The 27,867-nt window shown below is 41.5% G+C and overlaps 1 protein-coding gene across 4 annotated transcripts in view; it reads left to right on the forward strand.

Moving 5' to 3' along the window:
- Nucleotides 1-1,322: 1,322 nt before the first annotated feature.
- Vha100-1 (V-type ATPase subunit a family protein Vha100-1) overlaps nt 1,323-27,867 on the forward strand; it is a 43,840-nt gene continuing 17,295 nt past the window's right edge. Inside the window, exons 1-6 of one of the 4 annotated variants that reach the window (XM_065424138.2) lie at nt 1,323-1,637; nt 1,761-1,839; nt 2,457-2,554; nt 6,102-6,230; nt 9,166-9,180; nt 17,572-17,657. In XM_065424138.2, the coding sequence (XP_065280210.1) occupies nt 1,521-1,637; nt 1,761-1,839; nt 2,457-2,554; nt 6,102-6,230; nt 9,166-9,180; nt 17,572-17,657 (524 nt within the window). In that variant the 5' untranslated portion in view covers nt 1,323-1,520. Of the gene's footprint in view, nt 1,638-1,760; nt 1,840-2,456; nt 2,555-6,101; nt 6,231-9,165; nt 9,181-17,547; nt 17,658-23,728; nt 23,818-27,867 lie in introns of all 4 variants that reach the window. The other 3 variants (XM_065424136.2, XM_065424140.2, XM_065424139.2) reach the window with 3 other exon arrangements.

Genomic DNA, 27,867 nt, shown 5'->3' on the forward strand with positions numbered 1-27,867 from the left:
TGCATGAGGTCTCACATTGTGGCTTCATTTGAGAGCAAACCGCACTGCAGGTTCGCACAAGACGTGTTGGAAAACGATGGTAGCAAGCGGTAGTGGCGGTGCATTACTTTGCTCTTTTCCCGGTATTTGTCGGTACCAACGACAGACGACCGGTTATACTGTGATCACGTTGGATACGCGTCACCTCCCACGGAAGAAAATGCTAATTAAATGGGAGAGTCGGCACTGTTTCTCGCGAAAAACATGCAAATTAGACCGCAAATTTCGTATTTTCAGCGGCGTACTCTACGGCGAACCGTTTCAAGTAAGGGTTGCCGCAGGATGAATTAACTCTGACTTGCGCAGAGTTAGTATTAGGGAAAAGTATATAACAGCTGTGTCTTACCAGTACTCGCGTATGGGGCAGAAACCTGGAGGCTTACGAAAAGGGTTTTAAATTGAGGACGACGCAACGAGCTATGGAAAGAAGAATGACGGGTGTAACGTTAAGGGATAAGAAAAGAGCAGATTGGGTGAGGGAACAAACGCGAGTTAATGACATAGTTGAAATCAAGAAAAAGAAATGGGCATGGGCAGGACATGTAATGAGGAGGGAAGATAACCGATAGTATAATTAAGGGTTACGGACTGCATTCCAAGGGAAGGGAAGCGTAGCAGGGGGCGGCAGAAAGTTAGGTGGGCGGATGAGATTTAAGAAGTTTGCAGGGACAACATGGCCACAATAAGTACATGACCAAGGTCCGGGGTAGTTGGAGATCGAAGTATGGGAGAGGCCTTTGCCCTGCAGTAGGTGTAACCAGGCTGGTGATGATGACGTACGCACGCATGCCCTAGCAAGCCCTCATTCATCGTGAGAGCGGCTAGGAGGCGGGAAGGACAGTCACCAGGGAATAAGGAATTTCCACCAAGTCAACAACTAGAGAAATTTACCCCAAACCAGCAACAGGTCCAAATGCAAATCGAGCACCGCTTGTAAATCATGTTGTAAATAAAATTTATCTTTCTCGCCTTAATAGGGATGGATAAATGGTATGCATGATTCCGCTGCAGGCTTTGAGTAAAAATTAAATTATGAGGTTTTACGTGCCAAAACCACTTTCTGATTATGAGGTACGCCGTAGTGGAGGATTCCGGAAATTTCGACCAGCCTTTGAATCGCATAGCGCTAGTACATATCTCCACCTTCACTGTATGCAGTGCTGTAAGAAATGGTAGGATTGTGGAAACTGAGATAAGGCTGCTTTTTCCATTTCAACGCCTCGGCCAACCCGGCCGCTGTCGCATTGGCCGTCGGTACGTCAGTCACGTGACCAGCCGGCTCGTGGAGGCGTTGGCATGCGCGGGGAGGATGCGTGCTGCAGCAGTTGCAGTGGTCCGCTCGGGCCTAGCCCAGTGAAGTGCGGTGGTTGTCGCTGTTTTCGGTCATTCGAAGGTGTCCGCGAGTAGCACGAGCTAGGTTGGGCGCCTGTTAAATTTTTACGTACTGTTTCAACAGCGAAGTTCTTTCAGAGGCCGGGAAGATGGGGGGCCTTTTCCGTAGCGAGGAAATGACGCTTTGCCAGCTGTTCCTTCAGTCCGAAGCAGCCTACGGCTGTGTGTCGGAGCTAGGCGAATTGGGCTTGGTCCAGTTCCGAGATGTAAGTTTGCTTTCACCTCGCAGTACACTCTCCGATTACCGCTAACGCCTCTTGACATAGCGGTAATTCATCTTATTCGCTCTATGTAATCCATAATATTTATTTTGCTGTGCCGCTTTCTAGCTCAACCCTGACGTTAACGCTTTTCAACGAAAGTTCGTCAATGAAGTACGTCGCTGCGATGAAATGGAGCGAAAGCTACGTGAGTAATAATCCACAGTTGCCCTCTCGACCTCCCATCACAATTTTCATGTGCATGTTTGCTGGGCGCCTTGCTGTGTTGAGCTCGTCATGTGACTCGATTACCTTCGTGTTCACGCGCCGCCCTTCAAACCGTCGGCTGTCTCGTTCACGTGAAATTGTTTCGCTGTTCAGAGTCACTGTGAAAGTGTACGTCAGTCATATTTACTGCCCTCGAGCGGTCTACTGCATTGCACAAATCGAAATCTGGCAGCTACTGAGTTCAGTTTGAAGTGTAGCTCTCGAGTCTCATCACAAGTGAAAATATTCATATAGAACCTGCTAGTCTGACGAGATCGGAGGAAGCAGTAACTTCCCTTGTACAGGCTAATTTTGAATCTTTGTTTCTTGCAACTTATGTAAACTTCAGCAGGATGCAAACATGCCGTGCTGTACTATGCTAGCAGAATGCACCTATATTGATGACTTATTACCGACGAGCCACATGTAACTTTTTTTCTTCTCTCTTTTCACGAGAGGCGCAGTGAATAGTGCTTCGTGCCTTGCATATATCTTTGTGGCCACGACATTGTGTGCGGTCAACTTTGCCTTCGATAATTTTTGCCGTATCGGATCCAGGATTCCTGGAGAAGGAGATCAAGAAAGATGGCATCCCCATGCTGGACATTGGCGACAACCCAGAGGCACCACAACCTCGAGAGATGATCGACTTGGAGGTGAGCGATCATCTACTGTTGTGTGACTCAGCTTCGCTTGGTCTCATGGGACCAAAACTTGAAGGTAACACATTTGAAAAGAGGCTAAAGAACCTTTTAATGGAATATAAAATAAGATTTAACACTAAGAGAAAGACGGCAGTATGAATTGGAGCACAGATGTTGGTAGATGTTGCTGACATTTGGAAATTAAGTTTAGCGTTCATTTTTAGAACAAGGGAGCGGGCATCAAGTGAAGTCGAGCGTAGTTTAATGGTGGCGTATGTTTAGACTGGGTTATCGCATTTCAAAACTTGATTGCATAGGTTGGTCTGGCTGATGCATTACAATTAGTTGCAGATATCATAGAGAGGCTTCAATCTTGCAATGGATCTCGGCGTGCATGTGCAGATGTGAAAACAAGAGATTGTTGTAATGTAAGATTGTATCCATATTTCCTCTATGAGTGAAGCACAAAGCTCGGGTACACTGCTCTCAATGTGCCTACATATGTTGTATGTCTAAAAATGCATGCAAGAAAGATGTTGCATGATTTTAAAAACTTGCAGCAAACTGTTTCTGCATGTTTACATTGGTTTTAATGGCGACAAACTTGCTGAATTCATTAGCTTGCTGATTCTCATTTTATTGATGCTGGTGCATCCTCACAAAATGATACACCGGTCTCTTGCACGGAATATATATTAAATCGATGTTCTTCTACGCTGTTCTTGGCGCCTACTGAGCAGCACGAGATACAGACAATAATTTTATAGTTGAAGGACAGTTGTGCTTCAGGTGAAGATGATATAAAAGTGAAGCCATTGAAAGCCGTCAGTGAAATTGTAAGCACGCCTCTTGCACATATCTGTAACTTAATTCTTTCTAATGGTGTGTTTCCAGATAAGATGAAGCTAGCCCGAGTGACTGTCATTCAGAAAAGTGGCCCAGTTAACGACATGAATAACTACAGGCCAATATCCGTTCTTTCTGTCTTCGCGAAAATTGCTGAGCATGTAATTAATAGAAGACTTTATGAGTTTCTAAACACGTATAAAATAATAGATCAGGAGCAATATGGTTTCTGTAAGGCTAAATCTTCAGAAACTGCTTTACTTGAAATAAAGAAACAAACCTTTGACAACATAGAAAACCGAATATTAACTCTAGGTATCTTTCTAGATTTTAGGAAGGCCTTCGATTGCGTGCAACATGATGTCCTTTTGAAAAAGCTACCTCTTTACGGAATTCGTGGTGTCGCATTATCCTTAATAAAAAGCTATCTCACCTCTAGAACACAGTACACAACAATAAATGGAGTTAGTTCCGAAATTCAGCACATTAAGTACGGCGTGCCGCAAGGATCCGTCTTGGGGCCTGTTTTATTTTTACTCTATATTAATGATATTGTCAATACTCAAGGCTGTTCCAACATTATATTATACGCGGATGATACTAACGTGTTCTTCTCAGGAAGGGAAATAGGAAATCTTTTTGAGCAAGCTAACATCTGGTTACAGCAACTAAGCTTGTGGCTAAATGCGAATAAACTCCAATTAAACATAACTAAAACTCAGTATCTAGTGTTTAAATCAAAAGGAACAATAATCAACCCTCAGATAACACTTTAATTTCAGAAGGTCAACCTCGAACAGGCACCAACAGCCAGATTTTTAGGAATTATATTCCATGAAAATATGTCCTGGGCACCGCACGTAGATGTTCTTAGAAAAAATATTGCTCGTGCTGTCGGTGTGCTAAATAGGTTGCGATATTTGCTACCAATAAATGTGAAGCGCTATATTTACAACGCGCTTATACATTCTCGATTAACCTATTGTTTTCTAGTTTGGTCAACCACTACACAAACTAACTTAATATCAATTCAAACACTCCAAAACCGCGCACTGCGTGCGATAGGTAACTTAGAACGTACCGATACCACTAAACCATACTATAACAAATATAAAATATTAACAGCATCAAAACTTCACACTTACAAATTATTCCTCGAAATTTCACGGCAATTCTGGGAAGACAAATGTTCCTTCCAAAGTAAATACCATGGCAGTACGACAAGCTATAACCTCAGAAAAACTCTGATAGGAAAACCACGTTGCAGAATGAAATACGGAGATAAAAACTAGCAGTTCAACTTCCTAACCTTCTAAACGACTACCCCTTGGTATGGGACCTGCTAAATTCTGGAATTTCAAAGCAAAGCTTTAAGAAAACGGTCAAAGAATTGTTACTATCCGAAGTCTAATAGAAATGTTCAACTACAGGTATAGAACATTTCGTACACGTTTCTTGTTGTTGTTTTTAGAAAACTTTGTAAACTTTAACCTTTCAGCTACAGGTATGGAATATTTCGTACATGCTTTTTTTTTTCTTCCCGTCGTTGTTGCGCTTCAATTGATTTGAAAACTGTATAAACTTCAACTTTTTTTCTTTCTTCTTACGCAAATTGTGTACTCAAGTGTTGAAAATGTGTACTACTTTAATTTCATGTGTGACCTTCTGCAAGCCTGCCACTGCCATGTTGCTGCCAATGTACGGGTGGCACGGCCTAGTCAGACTAATGTTTGCCTTTAGCTGTGTCCCCTAAGACAATCTGTTATTTGTCTTAAATAAATCAAGAAAGAAAGAAATAATTTATGGCAGATTAAAAGCTGCAGCAATATTTTTTGTCCGTTTCTAACTCGTTAATCCACTAGTTTTTGATATGCAGGAGTGTACATTCAGTATCAGTTTGCAGCTGCTTTTCAACTGGTGGGCATACGCTGGTTAATATACCAATGCACCAACCATCATGTGAGGTGTTTGTATCAACACAAAGAAGTAAACAAGAATTCCTGTCCTGTTTCTATAGCACAGTCTGACTTCTTTATTCACATCTTATTGTGGCATGATACACCAACCTGTATGGCATAGCCGTATGTGCCAATTCATGAATGTGTTTATCATGCCCCTACTTCAAATTTGTTTTTTGCACTAATGCACTATTTGATATTTCTTCCTATAGTGAAGTTTATCATCATTGCTTTTGGGCTGTTTAGCCATAGATGTTGTGCCAATAAACAGCAGCTAATAATAACTAATGAAAAAGAATTTGCCTGTTCAGCATAGTCCACAAATCTGTTCAATTTTCAGAGCTCTTGTGTGGGGTGTTGTCAATAATAATTTCTAGAGACAGTTTGTGCAGCTATGTGCACTCAATCTTGCAATGGCAGGTGCAGTGTTAACTACCAGACCTATGAAAACTATGATGCCTTATTGCATGAGGCCATGTGCATACGTGCATTTTCACACCCCGTGAGTCATTTTGCATGCATCAGAATGTTCGTGAAAGCCACTAAGCAACATCATGCTGCTGTTGATTTCAATAAGTTGCTCGGTTTGAGCAAGCAATGGTACTTTCTACATTCAGTTCCACTAGCTTCTACAGCTAGGATCAGCTTTCACACATGCCTGCGCTTGCACCCAAAAGTGGATGCACAGCAAAAATTCCAAGCTTTTAATTTTCTCACTTCTTGAATTGACGTTTTTCATTGCTGCGACTGTGCAGGCCACATTTGAGAAGCTTGAGAACGAACTGAAAGAGGTGAACACCAATGCTGAAGCACTGAAGAGGACCTACCTTGAGCTGACTGAGCTCAAGCACATTCTTCGTAAAACACAGGCTTTCTTTGATGAGGTATGTTGCTTCCCTAGCATGATCTCCCAGCATACCTAGTATTCTGGTAGTTGCATTCTACTATTATAATGTTATGGTCTATAGAAGGCAATAATGGGCAACACTATGAAGGCTAGAGACTTTTCTCACTGCCTGCATTAATTTTGTAACCAAAAAGTATTGTTGCATATAAAAGATATAGGTATATGTCATGTAATTTGAAGAAACTCTAATACTTGGGGACCTACCATGGAATAAGCGGAGTGAACTTTTTCTGCGGCCAGCGGCCATAGTGCAATGCTTGCCCTCGCAACCAAAACGTAGTACATTACATGCTGGAAAAGCACAAATAGCGCACGATTCGACGTAACCTCAAGTTAACAAGTTGTAGCTGTAACGTATGTGATAGTAGTGGTTATTTCATAAACTGTTGCAGGTGAGAAGTAACTGCACTGCGAAACGTGCACAGTGTGACTTCTATGACCGGACTACTTGCATAGTTTCCAGTGTTGCCCTTTAAGTATGAAACAAAGTATAGTTTCGTTCTGTTTATTTTTTCACTGTGTACCAGCTAGACAGTGTTCTTCAGCTGGGGTAGTGCCTGCAGATGACTTCAATAAGACCTTGCATGCATTTGTGATGAGCTTGTACAGAAAAAGCCATAACGCATGTCCTTAAATCTCTGCATTGAGGTTGTTGAATTGTTTGGAAACTGTAAATGGTTTTTGCTCTGTTCTCCAGAGAGAGCTTTGTGCACCACAAAATTGAAAAACGCAGTGTGCTTACTGCATAGTGGGGTGGGTGTGTTTTGAAACTTGGGCTTTTTCTGTGCAATTTCTTAACCTCAGATTAGAATGACTAATTGTTGTACTAGCATCTTCAAAATTGCTTGCTTACTTAAGTGTCCCCTGTTGACCAGCTACTACAGGAATTGTTCCTTTGGGAAAAGAAGCTTACTACTAGCATAGCTGCCTCTTATAGTATTATGAATACCATCTTAGGAGCTTTCAGCCAATTAGAAAATGAGATTACGTAACTTAAAGGATAAGTTTCGTGGAAAGATAAAAAAAATAAAAGTGCAGTGAGGCGTAATAAAAGGGCTCAATTAAGCTTAGAGCACAATATTGTTTGGTTTATTGCGCTAGTGTGACCTCGTGTTATTCAAAGAAGGAAAACAAGGTGAGGTAATAGTCCCTGGCCCAAGCCATGTCGCATGGCATATTGCAGTGGTGCTTTTTCTTTCTAACAGTACTGCTGCATGCTGTCATGTGCACAGTATGCAAATTCATTGACCAGTTATTGTTACGGTCAGAACATATTAAGCTGTGAATTGCAGAAAAAAAAATCGTTTAATGGAAGACCAAAATTTGATAGGCGCACTAGCCGTGTACAAGTGCTGGAGGCATTTGTATATACCATGTAGACTTGCATAAGAGCCACGCCCCCAACTTGGTAGCCCAAAATTTAGGGAAAGAATATTTCCAATGGAGAAGCAATTGTGTTTAGTGCCGTGATGCCGCTCGCGCGTTTGCGAATTTTCACGCACTCTGTACTTCGCGTGCCATGACTGAATTCTCACCATCTAGTAGTGGCCCTTAGATGGGACAGAACCAAATGTTTCGGTCCCATGTAAAAGCCAAACCTCATCAAAATTCTGGGGAAAAAAGTGCGCCCTTTACATGAGTCTATACGCTATACTTTCTAGTTGACAAGTAAGCACCACTGCAAGGCTGTGTAACATGAAAATGCCAAATAAACCGTTTTTGTGGTGGAAGGATAAGCATGTTTAAGATGTTGAGCAGTGGTCTGTTCCTCTCACTTTTATCGAAGCATTTTACCCGCAGGTAAGGAACGCTCAAATGACAAGTTGCAGCAGCACACTAAGATGTCAAGCGACAACTTGCCTTGTGGCAAGTTGCGGTCACTTAGTGAAGTTTTTTACTGTGGGCAAAATGCTTTGTTTGACTGGCTCCTGCTCAGTTTCTTTTTTATTCTGGTACTTTGGAGAGTAAGTTTAATACCTAGATTTCCTGGCAGGCCTTTCCGATAGACCAATCTCTCTATGTTAAAAGTGCATGCGCATTTTCCCTGTCGTCATGGTGGCACTGCCAGTAGCCCTTGGTGCTTTCCTTCAAAACTTGGGCTCAACGCGAACTGTGGGTATGTGGGTGGGCAGTAGCATAAGTATTTAATTAGCCTTTTGTACCTATTGACATTGTAGAACAGTAAACAGGCAGAAATACCATAGTGTAATACTGAAATGGAATTTGTTATTAAATATCTGAAACACAAGTATTGTTAGCTTGTAAACCAGTTGCAGTAATTATAACAAATACTAATAGCTAAATTAAGTAAAAGGTAAGTGGAGCAGAAAAAAAATTGAAGAAGTGCTATATATTTTGTAATACACCATAAAGAGAACACATAAAAAAAAGAAAATGGTCACCTCAGCCTTGCTGTTCTCTTAGAATGTTTTTGTCCTTGCTTTTCTGTCTCCTCACCATGTGCGAAACCAGTTTGTCACAAATTTATTTTCTTAAAAATTGTCTTATCATTGTTGCCTTTAAGACCTCTAAGAACAACTAATGGAATTCTTTGCAGCAGGATGGAACTTGTCATGAGATTGGTCTATTCACAGCTTCTTACATCTTTGTAAAATGCAGTTATCCATTGAGAGAAGGCATTCTTCATTCTAGGCCATACCCGGAGGTCATGTCTACGGCCCATTTATCAACGAGATATAAACAAAGATGAGATAAAACACAGGGATAACGTTCAGTCTATCGTAGTGTATCAAAACAGAGGGAACAGGCCACTGTGATGTTAGCAACCTTGTGCTCTTTTATTTTTATTTTGCATCTTTGTGCACTGCACAAATGTGAGTCTTTTCTAGTTGAATGTTTAGTGCATTTCTGCAGGACTGATTGTGGTGTTTCTTTCTCTTGTTTTTTTAAAGATATCTTCGGTACAGGTAGCTGGAAATTTTTTCTAATTCAGTCTTGTCCTGGTGCCGTCTTGATTGCCACATGCATGCTTCCTTGGGCGAGAAAGCAGTTTTCTGAATAACTGAACCAAGCCCAAGTCTAAAGTTTTTCACTGCTGTGGCCATTCACTTGTTGCTACACGTTAGTCATGCCAACAATTTCTCTCGAAGCTGTATTCTCGTTACGTTGCTTGGCCTAAGAACTTTGTTGCTTAACCAGTAGATTAGTCTATCACTGCAGTTTACAGGTTTGTGATAGCCAATGAAGTAGAATACCGAATTAACATGATGAAACTTAGGTTCTTGCATGCACTGACTAAATTTGGTCGTGTGACATTGTTGTGGCAAAACTTTTAAAGGGGGACATAGGATCTTCAAGACTGAACAACCATGAAGTTTTTATAGAACATGCAGTCATGAAATTTACTGACATTTTATTCATTTTGTGAGGTCAGCCTTACTGGGGATCACTGTTCTTGTTTTAACATAATTTAATAGCATTGTAGTGCAAAGTTGGGGCAGCATTGATTTTATGCTCCTGGTAGACATAGCACTAGGTTGCTTCTGAGGGTAAAAAAAAAAGGCATAATGATGACCGGTGAAAAGAGTTTAATCTTAAACTGTATATGAGTTTGTACTGAAAAGCGATGCCAACATTGTTTTGTTCGGGATTTGGTGTTGCATATAGCCAGACACAAGAAAAACATTATAAAAGTTAGCAGATCGAAAAACAGTGCTTGTTGCTAAATCGGAAAACTGCACTAAGCATCAAAAAGACACAGAGAAGGAGCTCACATACATATATACAAAGAATATGAGTGTGTCTCATGTAATACTTGGGGCAGCGGTCACGATAAAAGGCTTTTGTCATTTCCACAACGAAGATCTCGTGACCTAATTGACTTGCTGTAACAGTGATTGCATATGCGAGATTGATGCATTGAATTCAGTCTGAGTGGTTAGGTTAAGAACAGTGAAGATTGCGCTACACCTATGTCCCCCTTAGTAGAAGCTTACTATTGGCGTTGCGAGGTTGATTGTTAACGGAGCAGAAGAAAACAGCACTGCATGTTTCATCTGCATTAAAGCATTCTGTTCTCTAGCTGACTGCTAATGGCCAAAGCAAAAACCATTGGGGCTTGCTGTCCTTGCCTAACCTTGTGATCGGCGTTCCCATACACTCGCAAGAGCATTCTTGTACTGCAAGACAAGGCCTTTATCTGACACATTCAACACCTATTGGCTTCTGATATGTTTGCCTGTTTTGAGCCAAGCCACATGCAAAATTCACAGCTTGAAGCAGGAAGTTGACTGCTTCGGTAGCCAGGACTTGACGAATTACACTAATTTCCATCTGCCTTCTGAACCTTTCTTTCATTTCTTGTAGTGAGCATACGGCAACTTTAAACAAGTGGCAAATTTAGGTGAATTTTAATTGCATATACAGCTGCTGCATCATATTTTAGTCATTTGCTGGAGGGGACGCGGAGGTAAATCTTTCATCTTATTATGATAGTGTGTTTTGCTTTGGCCATTACAAGAGAAAGTGCTGTGTTTGCATGTTTTCTTATTGTCATTACTATTACTTTTTTTTTGTCACTGGTTGACAACTTATTTTTTGGTCAAAGCAGAGCGTTTGGTGCAGCCTTATTTGCAGTCTGTTTTAGTAGGGAAGACAGGGGCATTGATTTGCTAGCAAGCTCCTCCTCAAAGTACCTGGAGAGAGAAAAAGAACATTAAGAGAACAGAGTACGTAAAGGAATGTCACATTTGTGGCACTGGAAGTCAGTTTTGCAGACTTATTGAAAGTTGCTGCCTGCTCACGCAATTGTGTTCGAAACATTGTGAAACTGGTGTGCTGAAATTTCTCCCCCCCAACTTCCCTTCAGTGATCTTATGGTGCTTTGTGATGATTCCCCTGTCTTCTCTCTTTCTTGCCTTGCTCGTGTACCTGTATGCAACTAACCTGCTTTTCTGTCTCTGGCTCTGTCCTCTGCTATAATGTGGGAGTCCCTTTCACACTCTTCGAAAAAAAAGACATGGGGAGCAACGTACACTTGGTGGCCAAGAGTTGAGCGAATTGGGTGGGGGACAGGTGTTTGGCATGCACACTGCACAAAGGCGAAGATTGCAATTGTGGATTGGCGTGTTGCACCCTTGTTCGGATATCAACAGCCTGGGTTGCATGCCAGTGCAAATCGCTGTTGAGGAGTCTCGAAGCCAGTGAGGTGCATTGTGGATGTATTTGCGCTCTGCGAGTGTGATTATGTGCAGAGTTTTTATCTTTGTTTCTTTAACCCTGCTCCTTGGTTTAAAAAGAAATTTACAATGGAAGTATAATTGCTATAGAAGCACTTGCCTGCCTATTTCTCTCTGAGCGATTGTCTGACTGCCTCCCTGAGCAGGTGTGTCGGGGAGTAAAATGTATGGCACATTAATGAAATCTATTGGTATACCTGTGGTTGACATTGGATTGGCTTTAAAGAACTTATAGACTGAGGAACACCTTGACATCAGTACGGTGTTTCTTATTTGTGTGGAGAATTTCAGTGGTGGCAGAACCAGAACTCTATGCACACATAAACAGTTCAGGTGTAAACACATGCATGCTCATGCATGTGCACATGAATACAGGCTGCTGTAGGTCATCCCCGTTGGTGTGTCAATTGTCCTGGTTTTGGCTTGCTGGAATTCTTTCGGCATCTAATGAATGTTTCTAGAGAGAAAAAAAAAATTTCTTTTTGGCCAGTCTTCGCACACCCTGTTTGTATTACAATGAATTGAGGCTCTCAGCATTGTTGCCCAATGCTACATGTGGTTTCCCATCACTGCTCAGTGTCTGTGGTGCACAAGATTGGAATGCCATCCGCTGCGCAGTTCTGAAATGCACATTGTACCTTTGCAAGCAGAGATGCAAAACCCTGCACATACTCGCTGACGAAAAGCACACGTTTTAGTCAGTTTGACCTACCACCATCTAGGACCCACTTAGTGCGACTTCTTTCTTAATTCAGTGCAATGCATGCACGTGCGATGTGCTCTCATCTCAAGTGGCTGTTTTCAAAGCAGAGCAGAGGAGTTGTCCGCTGTGGCACATTCCGGAGAAAGCACCGAGCTTGCTTTGTGGAGCCAAGTGCTGTGACCGTGGATGTCTGATAAGCGGCAGCATCTGCGGGTTGCATGCACCTGCCCTGTGCTTATGGGAGACGCTTATAGGATCACCGCCCTCTCCAGTGTTTTAGCAAATGCTTTAAATAATTATGTGCCGCAGAAAGGTTCTTTTTGGCTACACATTATTCATGGCAGGGGCCATAAGCATTGTCATAACAGTAGATATGATTCTTAAGCAACCAAAATTTCCTAATTGAAATTATCGAGTGTGCATGTTGCAATTGCAGAAGTTAATTGACTGGCTACTCGAGGCATGCCCTTTCAGTAGGAATCTTTTTGAACTGGTGCTAGTCTCGGGATTCCTATTATAAATGGATACACACCTTGAGCAGTCATCATATCCAATTACACAGTTACAACACATGCTCTAAAGTCTGACTTTCAAATTATTAGATCTCACCGGCAATACCTGTTGTCAAAAATAAAGTGAATGTCTCTATATGTACGTCACAGTCTTTATCATTGGTGGATGCATTTGCTGAAACACCCAGTAGTGTATTAGAATCAAGCGGCATCCTTAGGTGCGGCCTTTTCATTGTTGAAGAGCTGGATAGACTGTCTGGGTGCATCTTTATTTTAACTTTGTGGCTTGCACCATTTTGCAAGATCTACTGTTGCTGTGACAAAGTGATGACTAGGCATCTTTGCATGACTATGGTAGGCCACAACATGGCTGGAAACTAGCCAAACATGGGCCCTCACCTGCCTCCTCCCCTTTCCTTGTCGAATCCCGTTGACCCCGTTACCTTCTTGGTTTGCCCTACTGTTCTGACCAAGAGTGCCTTTCTCTGCCATTCTAAGAGCCTAACATTTTATTACCACACCAACTCTGTAGTTGACACTGTGTGTGTCATTGCACATTCCTGTTGCTCTCTCTGCATTTTGGCTTCACACTTGCACTTTCAGCATAACTTACTGGTGCAGGGTCCTTCTATAATGTTGCGCTTTGTGCACATTTTAGAATGCAGTCAACCGCAAAAGCTTATGGACCACGGGGTTCGAGAACTGGGGAATATTTTCGGAGTCTGGTATGTTTGGATGTTCAGCATGTATTAGTATACGTAAAAAATGTACTGTTGTATGGTTTCATTAGCTGCCGCCATAAACTTCTTGGAAAGTCAACATTTTCTCGGATCTGGTGGTCTGCTAACTTTTGCTGTTGACTGCAAAATTGATCGAATTACCTAGCGAGATGCAAAAAATGTCAAAACACCACTTCGGTGTCTATTGGTAGCATTTGCCTGTTTCTCACATGGGCCTCAGTCAAATGCGTGCATTCTTTTTATGTGCCCAAAGTAAAAAAGCTCACGTAGAAATGACATTAAAGCTCCTAAACAAAGTAAAAATCTCACATTTACCAGATATTTTATCAAGAAAAATGCGCAAAAGTCTAATATGCATGGCTAGTTACAGGAGGTCACCTTCGCCACAGTACAGCTGTGTATGTGGTAAAGCATACAAACGCTGCAAATGCGATTTTGATTTCGTATTTGATTGCACCGTGCAGGCAATTTCTAGCCTAATTTTGCTGGAAAAGAAATCTGTATTAAAATGTTAAAATTGGGTAAATACCGTAATTGGACATATTGTGTTAACATTATTTCTTCAAAATCTTCCTAGGGCAAGCTGAAAGCAGGCGTTTTAGACCCGAGATGGTGGGTGTTAACTGTCCCTTAAGCTCCGCTGAGATATGCTGTCACTGAAGGGGTCTCTTTTGGGGTCAACGTAAGGGTCAGGTGCACACGTGCCGACTAGTCAAGTTCAAATTAGCTGGAAAACGACAGTTTTAATATAAAACCACAGTTTTGGCCCATAGATATGCATGGATGCCGGCCGGTACCTTCAGTCATGAACAAGTTTACCAGAGTCGAATTAACAGGTCTTCTGTGCTGACAAACGGGATAACTTTTGGGAAAAAACACTACTTAAAAACAAACTTCGATCCTTGTAATATTCACGCTAACATTTCACTCTTCTGAAAAAGGTAGGCACAGCTATTACAACTCTGTGCAGTAATTTTGTTTCTTGCAAGCTAAATTGACTTCTCCTTTAATGTGTATTTAAACATTACTTAAATCATGCTCGGGAGGTTGATGGCTTAAAAGTGTTTAGTGCGTTTCGGGGGCCTGTCCAAGTCTAGCACCAAATTTACAACACAGCTAGGTTATTTACTCTTCACAAGCTGTAACTTGATGCAGAAGGCAAGAAAGATGCACTAGTCTAAGCACACTTTTTCTAGAGTATTATTGTTTTTGTGTGCTCTTTTATTCTTTGCGATTGCATGCAGGGTGCACGTAGTGCTTATTGCCGCATGCTTGCATGTATTTCCACTGGATATTTCACGTTTGCATATCACGTGTCGTAAGGCGTGATGCTTCTATGCCTACACATGCATGGCTTGCATTATTCTTTCTTTCTTCCTTTTATTCCTTCCTTCTGTCTACTTAGGCTTGCCCATTCTTCTTTAGCGAGGGCTAAATTTGGGAAGTGTAGTTTACGCTAGCAAGTGCCAGCACTTTCATGTTATTGCCAAGGGGTCACTGCGACTTCACCAGTCCTGCGAGTTGTAGCCTATAGGCTTGGCAATATATTTTTTTTTTCAAAGTTTTGTTCTACCATTTCACATTTAGTATGCTAGGTGGGGAGTGTTTCAGACTTGTGGTCCTTGTAATGCTATAAAATTTGGCGCTTATGCATTTGTGGGGCCAGACCAGCAAAAGGCTGCTTTCTTTTCTCACTCAGTTTTCGCCAGTAGGTATTCTATTGTAGTTTGTGCTACTTGCAAAACATAAGCACTTGTAATTCGGGTTGAACACTTCGCATTAATTGGCACCAGTTTTGTGACCCTAGGAGATGGGGGCTATTGTGTTTGCATTGTTCAGCACTCTGTTAATGATGTAATTGAATGCTCCTGCACTCTTACTATACGAGGCTATTGGCTTACACATTTGTTCATGGCTGCACTGATATTTCTACATAAAAATATGATGAAGTATAATTTTTGGTGATTGTTTAGGCAGATGTGATGAAATTAGTAATGTAAGGGTGGCTACATTATCAAAGCAATCTAAAGACACTGAAGAAGCCTTATACATGGAAAGTTAAGGGATATGCTACATATGCATGATAATGCAGTCTCTTTGCTCTGAAAAGATCATGATTAGTACTAGTACTGTTAAATACTTGCTTGTTTGTCTGTGCATTTCCTTTACTATTTATATAGTGAACCATAAAATGATAAAGGGACTGACAACTGGCCAGAATGTGTTATGAGATATTGATGTAAATTAAATGACCATGATTTAAAGGGATACAATCCAGCAAGCTGTTCACAATTTAAGTAGGAATTATAAATTTAAATTGGCAAAGAAAGTCTCAAAATCCAGTAAGTGGTGAGACCTGGCGGTGAAATCTTGTTACTTCGGATGTATTCTATGAGATTACTGTACGCAAGTTGACTGTTAAGTACAGCATAATTATTGTTTAAAATTGCAGTTGATATATTATTAGATACTCTCTCTTCATTCTATGCTTCATAAACCAAAAGCGCGCACACATGGATACGGCAACATGCTGAACTGCGTATCGCAGAAAAAGGCATTGTTTTGTTTTCGATCCGATTGGCTTCGTTTGGCTGGTTAAATAACAAAACAGTTGGACAGGAAACCATGAAAACACGTAGCTATTAGACTTTTAGCATTTCCAGTATTCTGGCAAGTGTGGGCGGTTTGCAGGTTTAGCGGGGGCGTAAACGTGTTGCGGCCAGATTGGTGGCGCCAGCTGGTGGTGCAAAGCTCAACCACACAAACAGAAAGCTAATTGCTATATTCTGCTTAGCTGCTGGTGTAAATTTTTGAAAGTGGCGTAATCGTGTTCACAATTGCGCTGCTGCCAAAAATTTGCATCAGTAGCGAAGCAGGATATAGTGGGTTACTGCAATTTACCGCTGTGTTTGTCTGGTTGAACTCTACGCTACCGGGTGGCTGCACTGCTCTGGCTGCTCATGCTTATGCCCCCGCAAATCCGGCAATCCGCACAAACCACTCCCGTTTACCGGAATAGCGAACAGGCTAAAAGTCTCTATTATGGCAGAAATACTTTAACACTTCGGAAGGCAAGAGTCGCAGGAGTGTCGACTTGATAAACGAAATAATACTTTCTTACAGCTATGACTGCACTTGTTGTCTGCCTCCCGCTTATGCTGGCATATAATCACTATTGCGCTCATTTATCGCAGTTTTCGGCATGCTTTCAGTGAATGACTAGATCCTCACTGCAGATTAAAAAATTCAGACAAAAAATGTCCCGCGGTGTTTTCTGCGTTACCACTTCCTGATTAGACACTGACCGGTAAGCTTTCCATTGCACTAAAAGAAAAAATGGGTACCATGAAAATTGGTTGTCAGTCCCTTTGATGTTCAGTGTCTAGCTGGCTATGTCTAAGTTGAGTGCTGGTTTCCCTAAATATGGGCAAACTTTCATAATTCAAGTGCACCATAAACATAGCCACTCAGCATGAAATGCAACAATAGCTTACGATGTATTTTAAAAAAGGCATGTGTAGGTATGTAGCTTGCAAAACAATTTGTATTCTTGGCTGGCTGGTCCATTTCAAATGTAATTTAGTTCTTTGAGGATGTCTGCAAGGTGAAACATGCCAAACTGTTGCAGCTAGCTGCCATTTTAAGATGTTTATTTCCTACAGTGGTACAGTGGCTGGGCAATTCATTATGCTGCAGGGTTTGATTTTTGACAGCAGCAGGCATGCTCTATTGGAACTGAAGCTTCAAAATCGCTACATATCTAAAATCTTGTTAGTTCAGAAGGGCTATTTGCATTGTGGCACGAAGCATTTAATTATGCAGCGAGCCAAGCACAAAGTATTTGCCCACTGCGGCTGCATTCAGGACAGTGGCTAGAAGCCAAAATGCTCGCATAGTGAAATTTGGTGGTCCCAATTAATGTGGTTTGTAAAGCTGGCTTCAAATGCACAGCTCTTTAAACTTGTCTGTTACCACTCGTCTTCTGGGTAATGGTGGGATGAAGAAGAATGGGCAAGCCTTCTCTTGCCCTGTTAGTACCCTTTCCCTCGACACTCCTTTCCCCCCACCCTTTTCCTTCAATGGGCCGATGGGACAGAAGAGCAGGCTTGTGTGTACAATGCGAGTGCGTTTGTCACACCAGGCGGAATTTCATCACCGTGCACAGATGCACGACCCGAGTGCCCAGGAAGAGCACGTCATGCTGCTGGGAGACGAGGGCCTCAGGGCTGGCGGACAGGCCCTCAGGCTCGGGTGAGCTAACGTCGAGGTTTGGGCCACAAAATGCCAGGGGTTGCACAGCTGAGAAAAGGCAGGGCACAGCAACACACTCTCGCAGCATTTGACAAGCCCACGGCGTTTAAAAGTATGGCACTCTGATTACGGTGCTTTTGTTTCATCCTGGCATTGCTTGCGAGCACTCAAGTGGTGGTGTCTAGATTACTTGCCTCTTCTGTGGAAGTGCCCGGACTTGAGCTCATTGATATGGCTTCATAACCGAGAAACAGCCGGGAAGCTGCTCACTCTTGTCAGAAAGTTCTGACAAGAGTGAGCAAATATGACGAGGCACTGCAATCTTTGAAGTGGTGTGCTTTTCTCCCATTTTTGTGCTTTTTTTTTTTTCATCACATCTGTACTGTTGCTATATGGGGGTTCTCATTCCCACCGTACCGCAGAGTGCAGGGTTAGCACTGTTAAGAATACTATGCATTGTTAGTATTGCTACATGCGTGTTAGAGTTCCGGGTGGTCAAAATTAATCCGGAGCGTTCTGCTTCAATGTTTCTCGTGACCAACTGAGCTGTTTTGGTATGTTAAATTCCATGATTTAATTATTACGTCTGAGTAGCCTGCCAAGTGTATGAACTTCTAGTGCAAGTAGCTGTATTGTGCTGATTATTGTTGCAGCAGTGCTATGTGTTAAGTGGCAGCCCAACTATACGTAATAATTTAGGGCATTCCTCGAGCATACTCCTTCACATCATCATCGCACGCTTTTGCAAGCAAGTCAAGCATAAGTACAACATGGATGGTTTGCAACTGAGCCCACACTTGCACCAACCACAGTCGAGCTAGCTGCACTGCCTGGAAGAGTTTAGGACATTCAGCTTTAACAAATAAATGTGTTGTTTTGCCTGTGGCCTTCCTCCCAGCTGTGCCAAACTGCATTTATGAAAGCCAGTTTTGTAACTTGAATGTGTTCACATACTCTTGCATGCATGCTTGTTGTAGTGCTTACTCTTATGTTAAATCTCTTCCAATGCTGTGCACCGAGTGCCGATGTTCGTCAGATGTGTCGCATTCAAACTTCTCACCTCTTGTTACGTTTAACAGCACACTTTATGTTGATAATTGCTCACCTTGAACACCACAGTGCCCCCTTAAAGGTACTGGTTCTAGCATGCTAAAAGGCTAGAGTAATAATAACCACTCCGTAGGAAGTTTTGCTACCGTCTGTGTCACTAATACTCCTGTTGGTCGAGAAGGTGAATCATCTGCATCAAATGACGCCCCCATTTAGTGTCATTGATTGGCTTCTACATTGGTATATTTAATGTTGATGGACAAAAAGTCAGGGTGAACGAATATTCAATTTCAAGTAGAATCGAATATGACACTAAATATTTGCATTTGAAAAGGAACTGTTTGGTATTTTCATATATTTGAAACCAGCCAGATATTTTGCAACAAACAATTGTTGAAGTCTTGTTACCTTTCTCCGTCCGCTAAACAAAGTATCACAAATTATGAGAAGTAAAATGACAATGCAGGTTTTAGAAGGAATGCAGATACAAAGTGGATAATGCCAGTATTGTTTTCGATTGCATGGCAGAAACCTACATGAAAAGCTATGGGTTTTGCTTGTCTGTCATTCAGGGTTGCTGGCAGTCCAGTCATAAATTTTTCTTTTATGCTATGAACAGTGATTTTCTTGCAAGGGGATTTTTACATGTGTATACAGCACAGAAGTCCTTCAACAGTTCTTTTTTTTTTTTCATACTACTGATTTTTTTAGCAATAATTCCATACAGCAGCCATTCATTCTTGGAAAACTTCTTTGCAAACCAGCTCTAAAGCTTTAAATGGCTTTTCAAGCCTATTTTTAATGACAATTAGCTCTTGTGCTTTAAACCAATTCTTTGTCCCTGGTAGTTAGCTGTATGTTTTAGACTAGTCGGTACAGGCGTCTTACCTATTATTCCACCTGTGAATACATATATGCACCTACGTTTGACAATTCGATATTCAATACTCACTATTAGTATTCAATTTGTATTAGAAAAAATATTTGCCCACCTGTACCAAAAAAGATGTTTTAAATCAAATGAGTAAAAGGAAGTATACTTGCCACCACAGTCGCAAGAGAAAATGCAAGAATAATAAGAAAACGGGATAACATTTATACTCAGTTAAGTTCTTGTTTATTCTTTTAATACAAATCTTATTAGCGGTGCACTTGTCAGTGCCAGATTTTTGTACTGGATTGTGCTCCACGAGGTTTATTAACATGGCAGATTTGTACTCTAAAATTTTAGTGTACCTCTAATTTAACATATACTGCAATTGCTTTTGTGCTTCTTTGACACATTGTACAGAAATGTCCCCCTGCCTTCGTTCTGTAGTACCAGGTGAAACCTGATGCTGTGTCATGAATTGAATGTCACTAAAGGCAGAGAGTTGGGCTAGGTGGAATTTAGACAGACATGTCCCTGTGTGTAACATAATTGAAAGGAGGCGCAGAGACAAAAGCATGACAGAAAAGGTATAGCACTCGAATAAACTGGAGGAAAGGGAAGCAAGAAAGGGCTGAATATACTAGAAAGTGCAGCACGGCAGAGAGTTTGATTAGCTTTAATTTAGGCAGACATGTTCCAGTGCGTACGAAAATTAGAGAGGTGCAGAGACAAAAGGACGACAGAAAAGGTAGAGCACTCTACCTTTTCTGTCATACTTTCATCTCTGCACCTCTTCAATTTTCTTACATGCTGGAACATGTCTTTGTCGAATGTCATTAGATTGAATAACAAAAATAGTTACCCTATGACAAGGGCATGAGTAACAAAGCTTATTTGAAGTGTAGGCTGCACCTTACATAACACCAAGACACTGTTTGAGAAATGCAGGCTGTACAGTAAAACTATAGCTAAAGAAGCAAGTACAAGCAAATTGAAGTGAACCATAGTTACTAGCAGACAGCAGAAACATTTATGTTGGTGCATTTCATTGTGAATGGACAACAAAAACTACATTAAATCTGTGTTTGGGATTATATTTGCAAAAGCTTTGGGTGCAAGCTAAGTGTATGTGGTTATTAGCGCAAGTCAATATACCAGCCATGCATCAGCTTGGCCAGCATTTGTGTATAGCTGTCAATAACGTTCTTGTTGGAAAGTACTAATTGCATTGTTATGCTTTCTTAGGTAAACACCTTAGCTTACGTAACTGTGTATACAAGAATGTTTCTTTCCATGTTAATTTCGCTGCCATAACATGTTGCGCTATTCACGATTTCCAAAGCTTGCCGGTTAGGCATGGCCTAGTTTATGCTTGCAAATAATTAACTTGCCCAAGCTGGCTTAGCATTTGTGTCAATCTTAGTGACTACACTTGCTTGTGCAGGCTAAAAGCATTGTCTGTCCAGGATGGATGCTTGCTAAACTGCTAGCAAAGTGTTTTAATTAGCAGAAACATTGATTTGTCAATAGACTGATCTCTCCACAGTCAATTGGAGGCCCTTCTTGCCATCAAGATGCGACTAGTCTTTATTGATTTATTACTGCAGTTCAGTTTGAGGCAAGATTGAGTTAAGGTCTGAGGCTATGAGCACAGTGTAGGTTTTGCTGTGTACTGATTTTATTTTCGTAGTGCAAGTGGCACATGCACTGGGTAACGATTCCAAATTTACTTGTGCTTTGATAAAAACTATGTTGACAAATATATTGAATTTGTCACTCAGCAGACTGGCCACTCCAGTCACGTTAGCCATTCATATCTGTTCTGAAAAAGCCTACAGGCAGTTCTTGTTGCGACAGTGATGGGGGAAAAAGAATGTTTGAAATCAGTCTGCTACAAAAGGTGTGCCATAATGTTTCGTCCAGGTGGCATGTCACGACAAAGGCCAATGTTGGGTGTCATTGGTTACTTGGGTTAGTTTTCTAGCACAGTAATACAAATACAGATGGAAAGGGCTGAAGGCCATATCAGATCTCTAAATGATAGCTAATGTGAACATGGCTGGTTTGTTTGTTCTTGAGAAAGCTTTCGCATCATCTTAGAACTCTGTATGTACGCGTGGCATGGGTGGGACCAATGTACACATACATTACTCAAGCACAGCACTAGATAGAACTTGCCTGTTGTCTTACCTGTTTGCTTTTGTTTTATTACACTGCAAACCTTTGCCCACACATATCATGCTTATATATAGATATTGAGATATAGTGCTTGCCAGCCTGTGGACCAACAGTGATGTTGCATGGCCAGCCCTGTGGCACGGAATCTAAACACCATTGATTGCTTGACCCAGTCATGATATGCTGAATGTGTAAAGCAGCCTGACATTATTGCATGTACTATTTAACAAGCTTTGTTTGCATTTGTCCCATTGGTAGTATATTTAAAAAATATTTTTAGTGTGTGGAGCAGGTTGAGTGTTAAGGGGGTACGATTTGAAATATGCCAGATATAACATTGCTTCGGTTGTCTTCATTATACAGGGTGTGAGACCAGGCTAGTGACAAAGGTGACAAGGACAAGCGCAAGCAGTAGTGTGCTGTTTGTTGAATTTCTTTCATTTTTAAGCTTTTTGTAACGACTACTCGCATGAAGGGGTGCTGGTGGTAGTTGAATTAACCGAATTAACCGCTTTTCCTCGTCGCCTATTTATTGTCCCATGTCCACTCTTGCGCTAGTCACTTCAGCTTCATTATACAGTCGACAACTATGAGTTTGACTCTTGTAGGTACATAAAAGATTTGGTCAAATAATTCGAAAGGTGAAATTAACAAACGGCAGTAAATTAATTCAGTCTTCTATTGCTTCAACTAGTCTGTCACCTTTAAGAAAAATATGAGGTTTACGTGCCAAAACCGCAGGATTTAACACAGGACTTTGAGCTCAGCAGCACCATGGCATAACCACTAGGCTGCCGTGGCGGGTTTGCCGTCGAAACTACTTGGTACTGTAATACAATAACTATACATATTTTTAGTGAGTGGCCCACAAACCCAACACTGTTATTGGCTGACAAAATTCTCGAAATAGACATTGCCCAGGACACAGCTCGAGTTGCCATGATCACTGCAGGACAGGTTACTTCGTCACCATCGCCTAGGGAAGCAGTAGTGTGCCGTTTGCTGAATTTCTTTCATTTTTAAGCTTTTTGTAACCTCTGCTCACATGAGGGGGTGCTGGTGGTAGCTGAATTAACCGATGGGGCATGCCCTCACATTCGAACTAAATGTGGCTTCTTGCTGGGACTTTCCAGTGCATTCGAATTCAGCAAAATGTTGAATTGACGAGAGTCGTCTGTAGTGCCATTTTAGCTGAGAAGTTGTTTGGGTTTGATTTTGTATTTACTAGGGAAATCTTGGGTACAGTGCGTTGTTTCAAGTTGTCTGCGTTTCACTCTGTTGCAGTTACGGTGTGCCTACGGGACATCCACTAAGCAGCAACAATGTGCCATCTTTTCTTGTTCAATTTGCATGCATTGTACCATGTTACTCGTGTCACAGACATTTCAGTATCATAATGGAAATGGCCACTCACTTAGCTGAGTGGTTTTCGTGCACAGGTAGTGACCTGAAACTTTTTAAACCTAGGAAGCACTGAACGGGGATCCTCTGAACTGCAGACTCAGTCTGCAGATACTGTCATGTTAGATTGTCGTGGTACTTGGCGAGTGCTCAAGCAGTCTTGTGTGCCAAGTCTCTTGCCAGCTGACTTTAGGGTTAAGGTGATGATGATGTAATGGGGCTCTACAGCAATTTTGATCCTCACCACACTGAAAAACATACTTGCATTCAAGACTACCCAGTGTTCCTTTCCCTTCCTTCTTACTAACGTCGTCTGCTGCACCAGACCCTGACCTGCTGTTGGACCATTGTCTCTGACACCCGGCATCGTTGTCTCTCGCACCTCCTTTGGGCATTCTTTCCTTCCCTCTGTGATCCCGAATCCTCCTTGCTGTGTTGTGGCATGGTCTGTTAATTTTCGTGTCTTGCTGCGACGTTTACCCTTCCGATCCCCCCTCCCCTCCCCCGTGGAGGTTGTCGTGATGAAACAGTGCATCTCACGTTTGTGTCTGCCGGATTGGCACCAATGCAGCAATCGCATGCTCGGACCGTGGAGTTAGAGCACATGCATCTCCAATTGGTGCCTAGTGATATGACTGCATCTTCATCCATGCAACTTGGGTAGGTCACATCCTCTTCTGCCTCCCGTGTAGACCTCTTAGGCTTTTGAACTTTGGTGCAGGTATAGGGCTTTCCTGCCGCACTCTAGTGAACCCCAGCTTCAGGCGTAGGTTGAGGGTGGCACTTGTCTACGTAGTTAAGGATATGCTGTGGCATGCACACTCTCGCATACCATTGCGGCCTTTGTCTCACTGATCAGTGCACACTTTTGTTGGTGTACTGTTCACTGGCACATTGCACACGTGTTCTTTTTTTTTTTTGGCAGCCACAATTGCTTCTGTCATTTATAGTGTTCAAACATTACAGCGAGGTTGCGATTTAAAAATAGTGTTTGAGATTTGATCCACTGCATGGTGCTCAAGTCACCATTATTACACTGCCAGGCATGGTCTGTATCAGTCTTCTCTTAATTAGGCCAACATGGCTATGTTGTTTTGCTCAATATTAAAATTTGGAGGGGCCTAAAATAAAGTGTTAGAAGACAGTGCTTGAAACCAAACAAGATTGAACAAGCGAAGTGCAAAGCTTGCTTCACTTGTTAAATCTTGTTTTTTCGTGTTTGGATTCCCTGTCTTTGTGTTCTAATGCTAGCACACAAATCATGGCTATTTGGAACCTGCCATAGTCTCAACAGTTATAGAATTCTGATGCCATGCTCAATGTTAGTTCCTTGAGGTTAGTTCTTCAAGGTTAGTCAAAATACCTGACCACAGTGAGTGCACTCGTGACACCTGCTAGAAAAGTTCAGGACAAATTTTGAGGATCTTCAGTTAGGCTAGCTTACCTCATAAATCAGGTCTAGTTGATGGCACTTAAAACTAGTAAGTGATGTAAATAATTATTTCGGTTTCAATTAATTCTCTGTTCAAGTCTAAATTGTGTGCATTGATTAGCCATACTTTAGGCACATTCAGAATACACCAAACATTTAGAATATTTTGATGAGTCTTTAGAATATTCTGATGAGTTTGCAGTCTGCAGTATGAAGCTGTATAATGTTTTCGAGTGCTTGTTATTCTTTAACGTAATTTTGTCATGCGCACATTCAGGCTTTACATTGGAAGGATGCACAACGTTAGAGTTTGCTGGAAGCTCGCATTTCTTAGGTTTTTTTTTTTTTTTGCTTGCCACAAGAAATCGTAGAGCGAACTCTTTATATTATGCTATTCTGCTTGCATGCCGCTGGTTGTTCTCTGCAGGCTGTGTTGGGATTATGTTCACCGAGGTCTAGCAGACTGGATGTCTGTGGCATGCTCTGTATCTCACACACTGCACTTTGCCGGCACATGTGTAGCACTGCATTTTCTCCAGAACTGCATGTGTGGCTTTTGTAGCCCTGAATTTTTTTAAGTGGCTGTGTACGCTGTTGCCAGGTAAGGTAGGTTTGCCTCGTATGTACTTGTACGTAGGATATGCTGGGCATTGTATGTGACGTGTAGGTGAGGTACCCGTGTTGGTACAATGTGACTGTTACTTTTGTAAAGAATTAGCCACATTCAAACTTTCATTTACTTTCAGTAACGAAGAACTGACACAAAGATGAAATAGGGCTCATGAAATCTTTTAATTCAGTGCAGGCATGAGCAGACTGTGTAGAGTACTGAAGTGCGAAATTCAGGTCTCAGTGATTCATGAATTAAAAGAAAACTGTGTAAAGGACAAGGGTTCCATTTGGAAAAGTCACTTCTTATATGAATTTAGATTTGCCAGTATATGTTCTATATAGTACACACTGTAGTAATACATTGATCATAGAAAATACTGTGCTCTTGCTTTTATCATTACGTCTTCACCACAACACATATGCTACAACACCGTCGCGCAGTGCAACTCACATTTACACTACACAAATAAACCGGACATGGTTACACCTCTTCTAGCTGTGATATGAGGAATACTGTCGTGATTGACTTTCCTGGTGAGTGCCTTCAGGTTGCTAAAGGACCACAACGACCACCCTCATGGTGCGAATTCATAATGTGATTGGGCATTGGTCCCTCTAAAGAAAAATGATGCCCTGCATGAACACATCATACAAGAATTCCGCACTCTTCAGGACAAATATAAAAATTGCATGGAATATAACACTGATGGCTCTAAAACAAAAAAATACGTGGCCCTAGGGGCCGTGACAAAAACTGGGAAAGAAATATTCGATTACCATAGCATGCCTCTGTCTACACAGCCGAAGTCTACACAATATGGACTGTGGTTCAAAAGATCATTGCTGAAAAACACAAATACACAATAATATACACTGATTCAATAAGCATGCTGAAGGCTCTTCACATGAAATCCAGATGTGAACCCCTGTTGAGGGATATTTTAAACATGGTAACGTCAAACAAATATGGCAGATCAATTAGGTTTTGCTGGGTACCAAGCCATGTTGGTATACCGGGTATTGAAGCAGCGGATAGATGCACATCAATAGCAGTACACACACAAAAAAGGAACACAACGCTTTCATATAAAGATAGTATCACTTCAATTAGGAAGCCCTTGATGTCAAAATGGCAACAAGAATGGGACCAATGTATAAGCAACAAGCTACATCTTACTAAACCCTTAATTGGCGAGTGGAAGTGGTGCCTCTTACAGTTATACACCCCCTTATGACATGCCCACACTTAGAAACAGAGACAGGTTTTACACAACCTATATAATTTACATATACCTTTACACCCTGCCTTATTACTGGCAGATGACCCGCTAGTGCCATATGCTAAATTGGTTGAATTTACTTAATTGGTTAATTGACTACTGGTTATCTACACCAACTATAATGTACGGCAGGTTTACCTGCTTTAACTTTGCATTTTCTATTGTCTTGCGAGTGGTGCAGCATGGCCTGAGCAGCCATTGCGCCATTTAACCCCAGCTAACCAAACCATTGCGTCAGGTCAGTGTAAATCTCCTTAACAGCCCATGACAGGTAGCTAAAGGTACAAATGAAAATGCAGCACTTCACAATGAAAGACTGTGGTGCGGCAGCCAAGCAGGTATATATATAGTTTTTTGGAGAGCAGAATATTTTTGTAGCAGATTGTGCATTGCTCTATACGAGAACAACCCAACAGTTAACCACCTGTACTTCAACATAATACAAATGTGTCCCAATCACAATCCTTGTTCTCTCCTCCAAATTTAAGGGGCATGGTGCCAGAAAAGAGATAAAATATTTTCAACCACTACCTAAATTTGGATCCATATTTTCAGGGTAATTAGTGCCGTTATGCCTCTGTGATATCATTTCTGAGTATTTGTAGGAGCTACAATACCTACAAGACATGAGCCAGTGTACTTACAAAAGGGTATGTCAGCATTTAAGACAACATGAGTTGCATCTGCAAGCTTTTCTTTGATCTCTTTTCTTGTCGGACAGGAGAGATCTTTTTCCCGTGATATACCACAGTGCTGAGCACATTATTTTCTAGGTAGGGACAGTGAAAATTTCAGTCACCTTTAGTGAACACCAATATTAAGTTTAGTTAAAACCAAGGTGAGCGCAACTTTGCTACTGTGGCTCTAACAATCTGCCACTGGGCACATCTAGTTAAACTTAAAAGATACTGTGCTTTCATTTTACTGTGGCTATAGATCTTAATCACTTGAGATTTTGTACCCAAAATTAATGCATAGCCCTTTTCACAACAAGACGACTCAGCGAGCAGGCTGAACTTAGGGCGTGCATCTTTTACTTGTGAATGCAAATTTGTAAAACTTGCACCCCTTAGTAGTAAAATGAAGGGCTGAATTCCGGTATGCATTTTTCTTGAACATTATGTGGTTATCTAGGTATTAATTTTTTGTGCTTTTTGTCTGGAGGTCGTTTATTTACCAAACTGCAAATATGAAGATATTGCTGTATACCAGAATGGTCTTGCGCTTGCAGTCTGTGCAATAAGATGAAAGTAAATGTTCTAGGCCAATCTAGACCAGAGATATGAGACATTTGGGAGCTCAATTCCTTACTCATACTTCAGGAACAAAAGCTTATTCAAGCAAACCCTCTTTTAATGATACTCACATAGTTCACTATTGAGAACT

Source organism: Dermacentor albipictus, chromosome 4 (assembly GCF_038994185.2).
Source record: "Dermacentor albipictus isolate Rhodes 1998 colony chromosome 4, USDA_Dalb.pri_finalv2, whole genome shotgun sequence".
NCBI lineage: Eukaryota > Metazoa > Arthropoda > Arachnida > Ixodida > Ixodidae > Dermacentor > Dermacentor albipictus.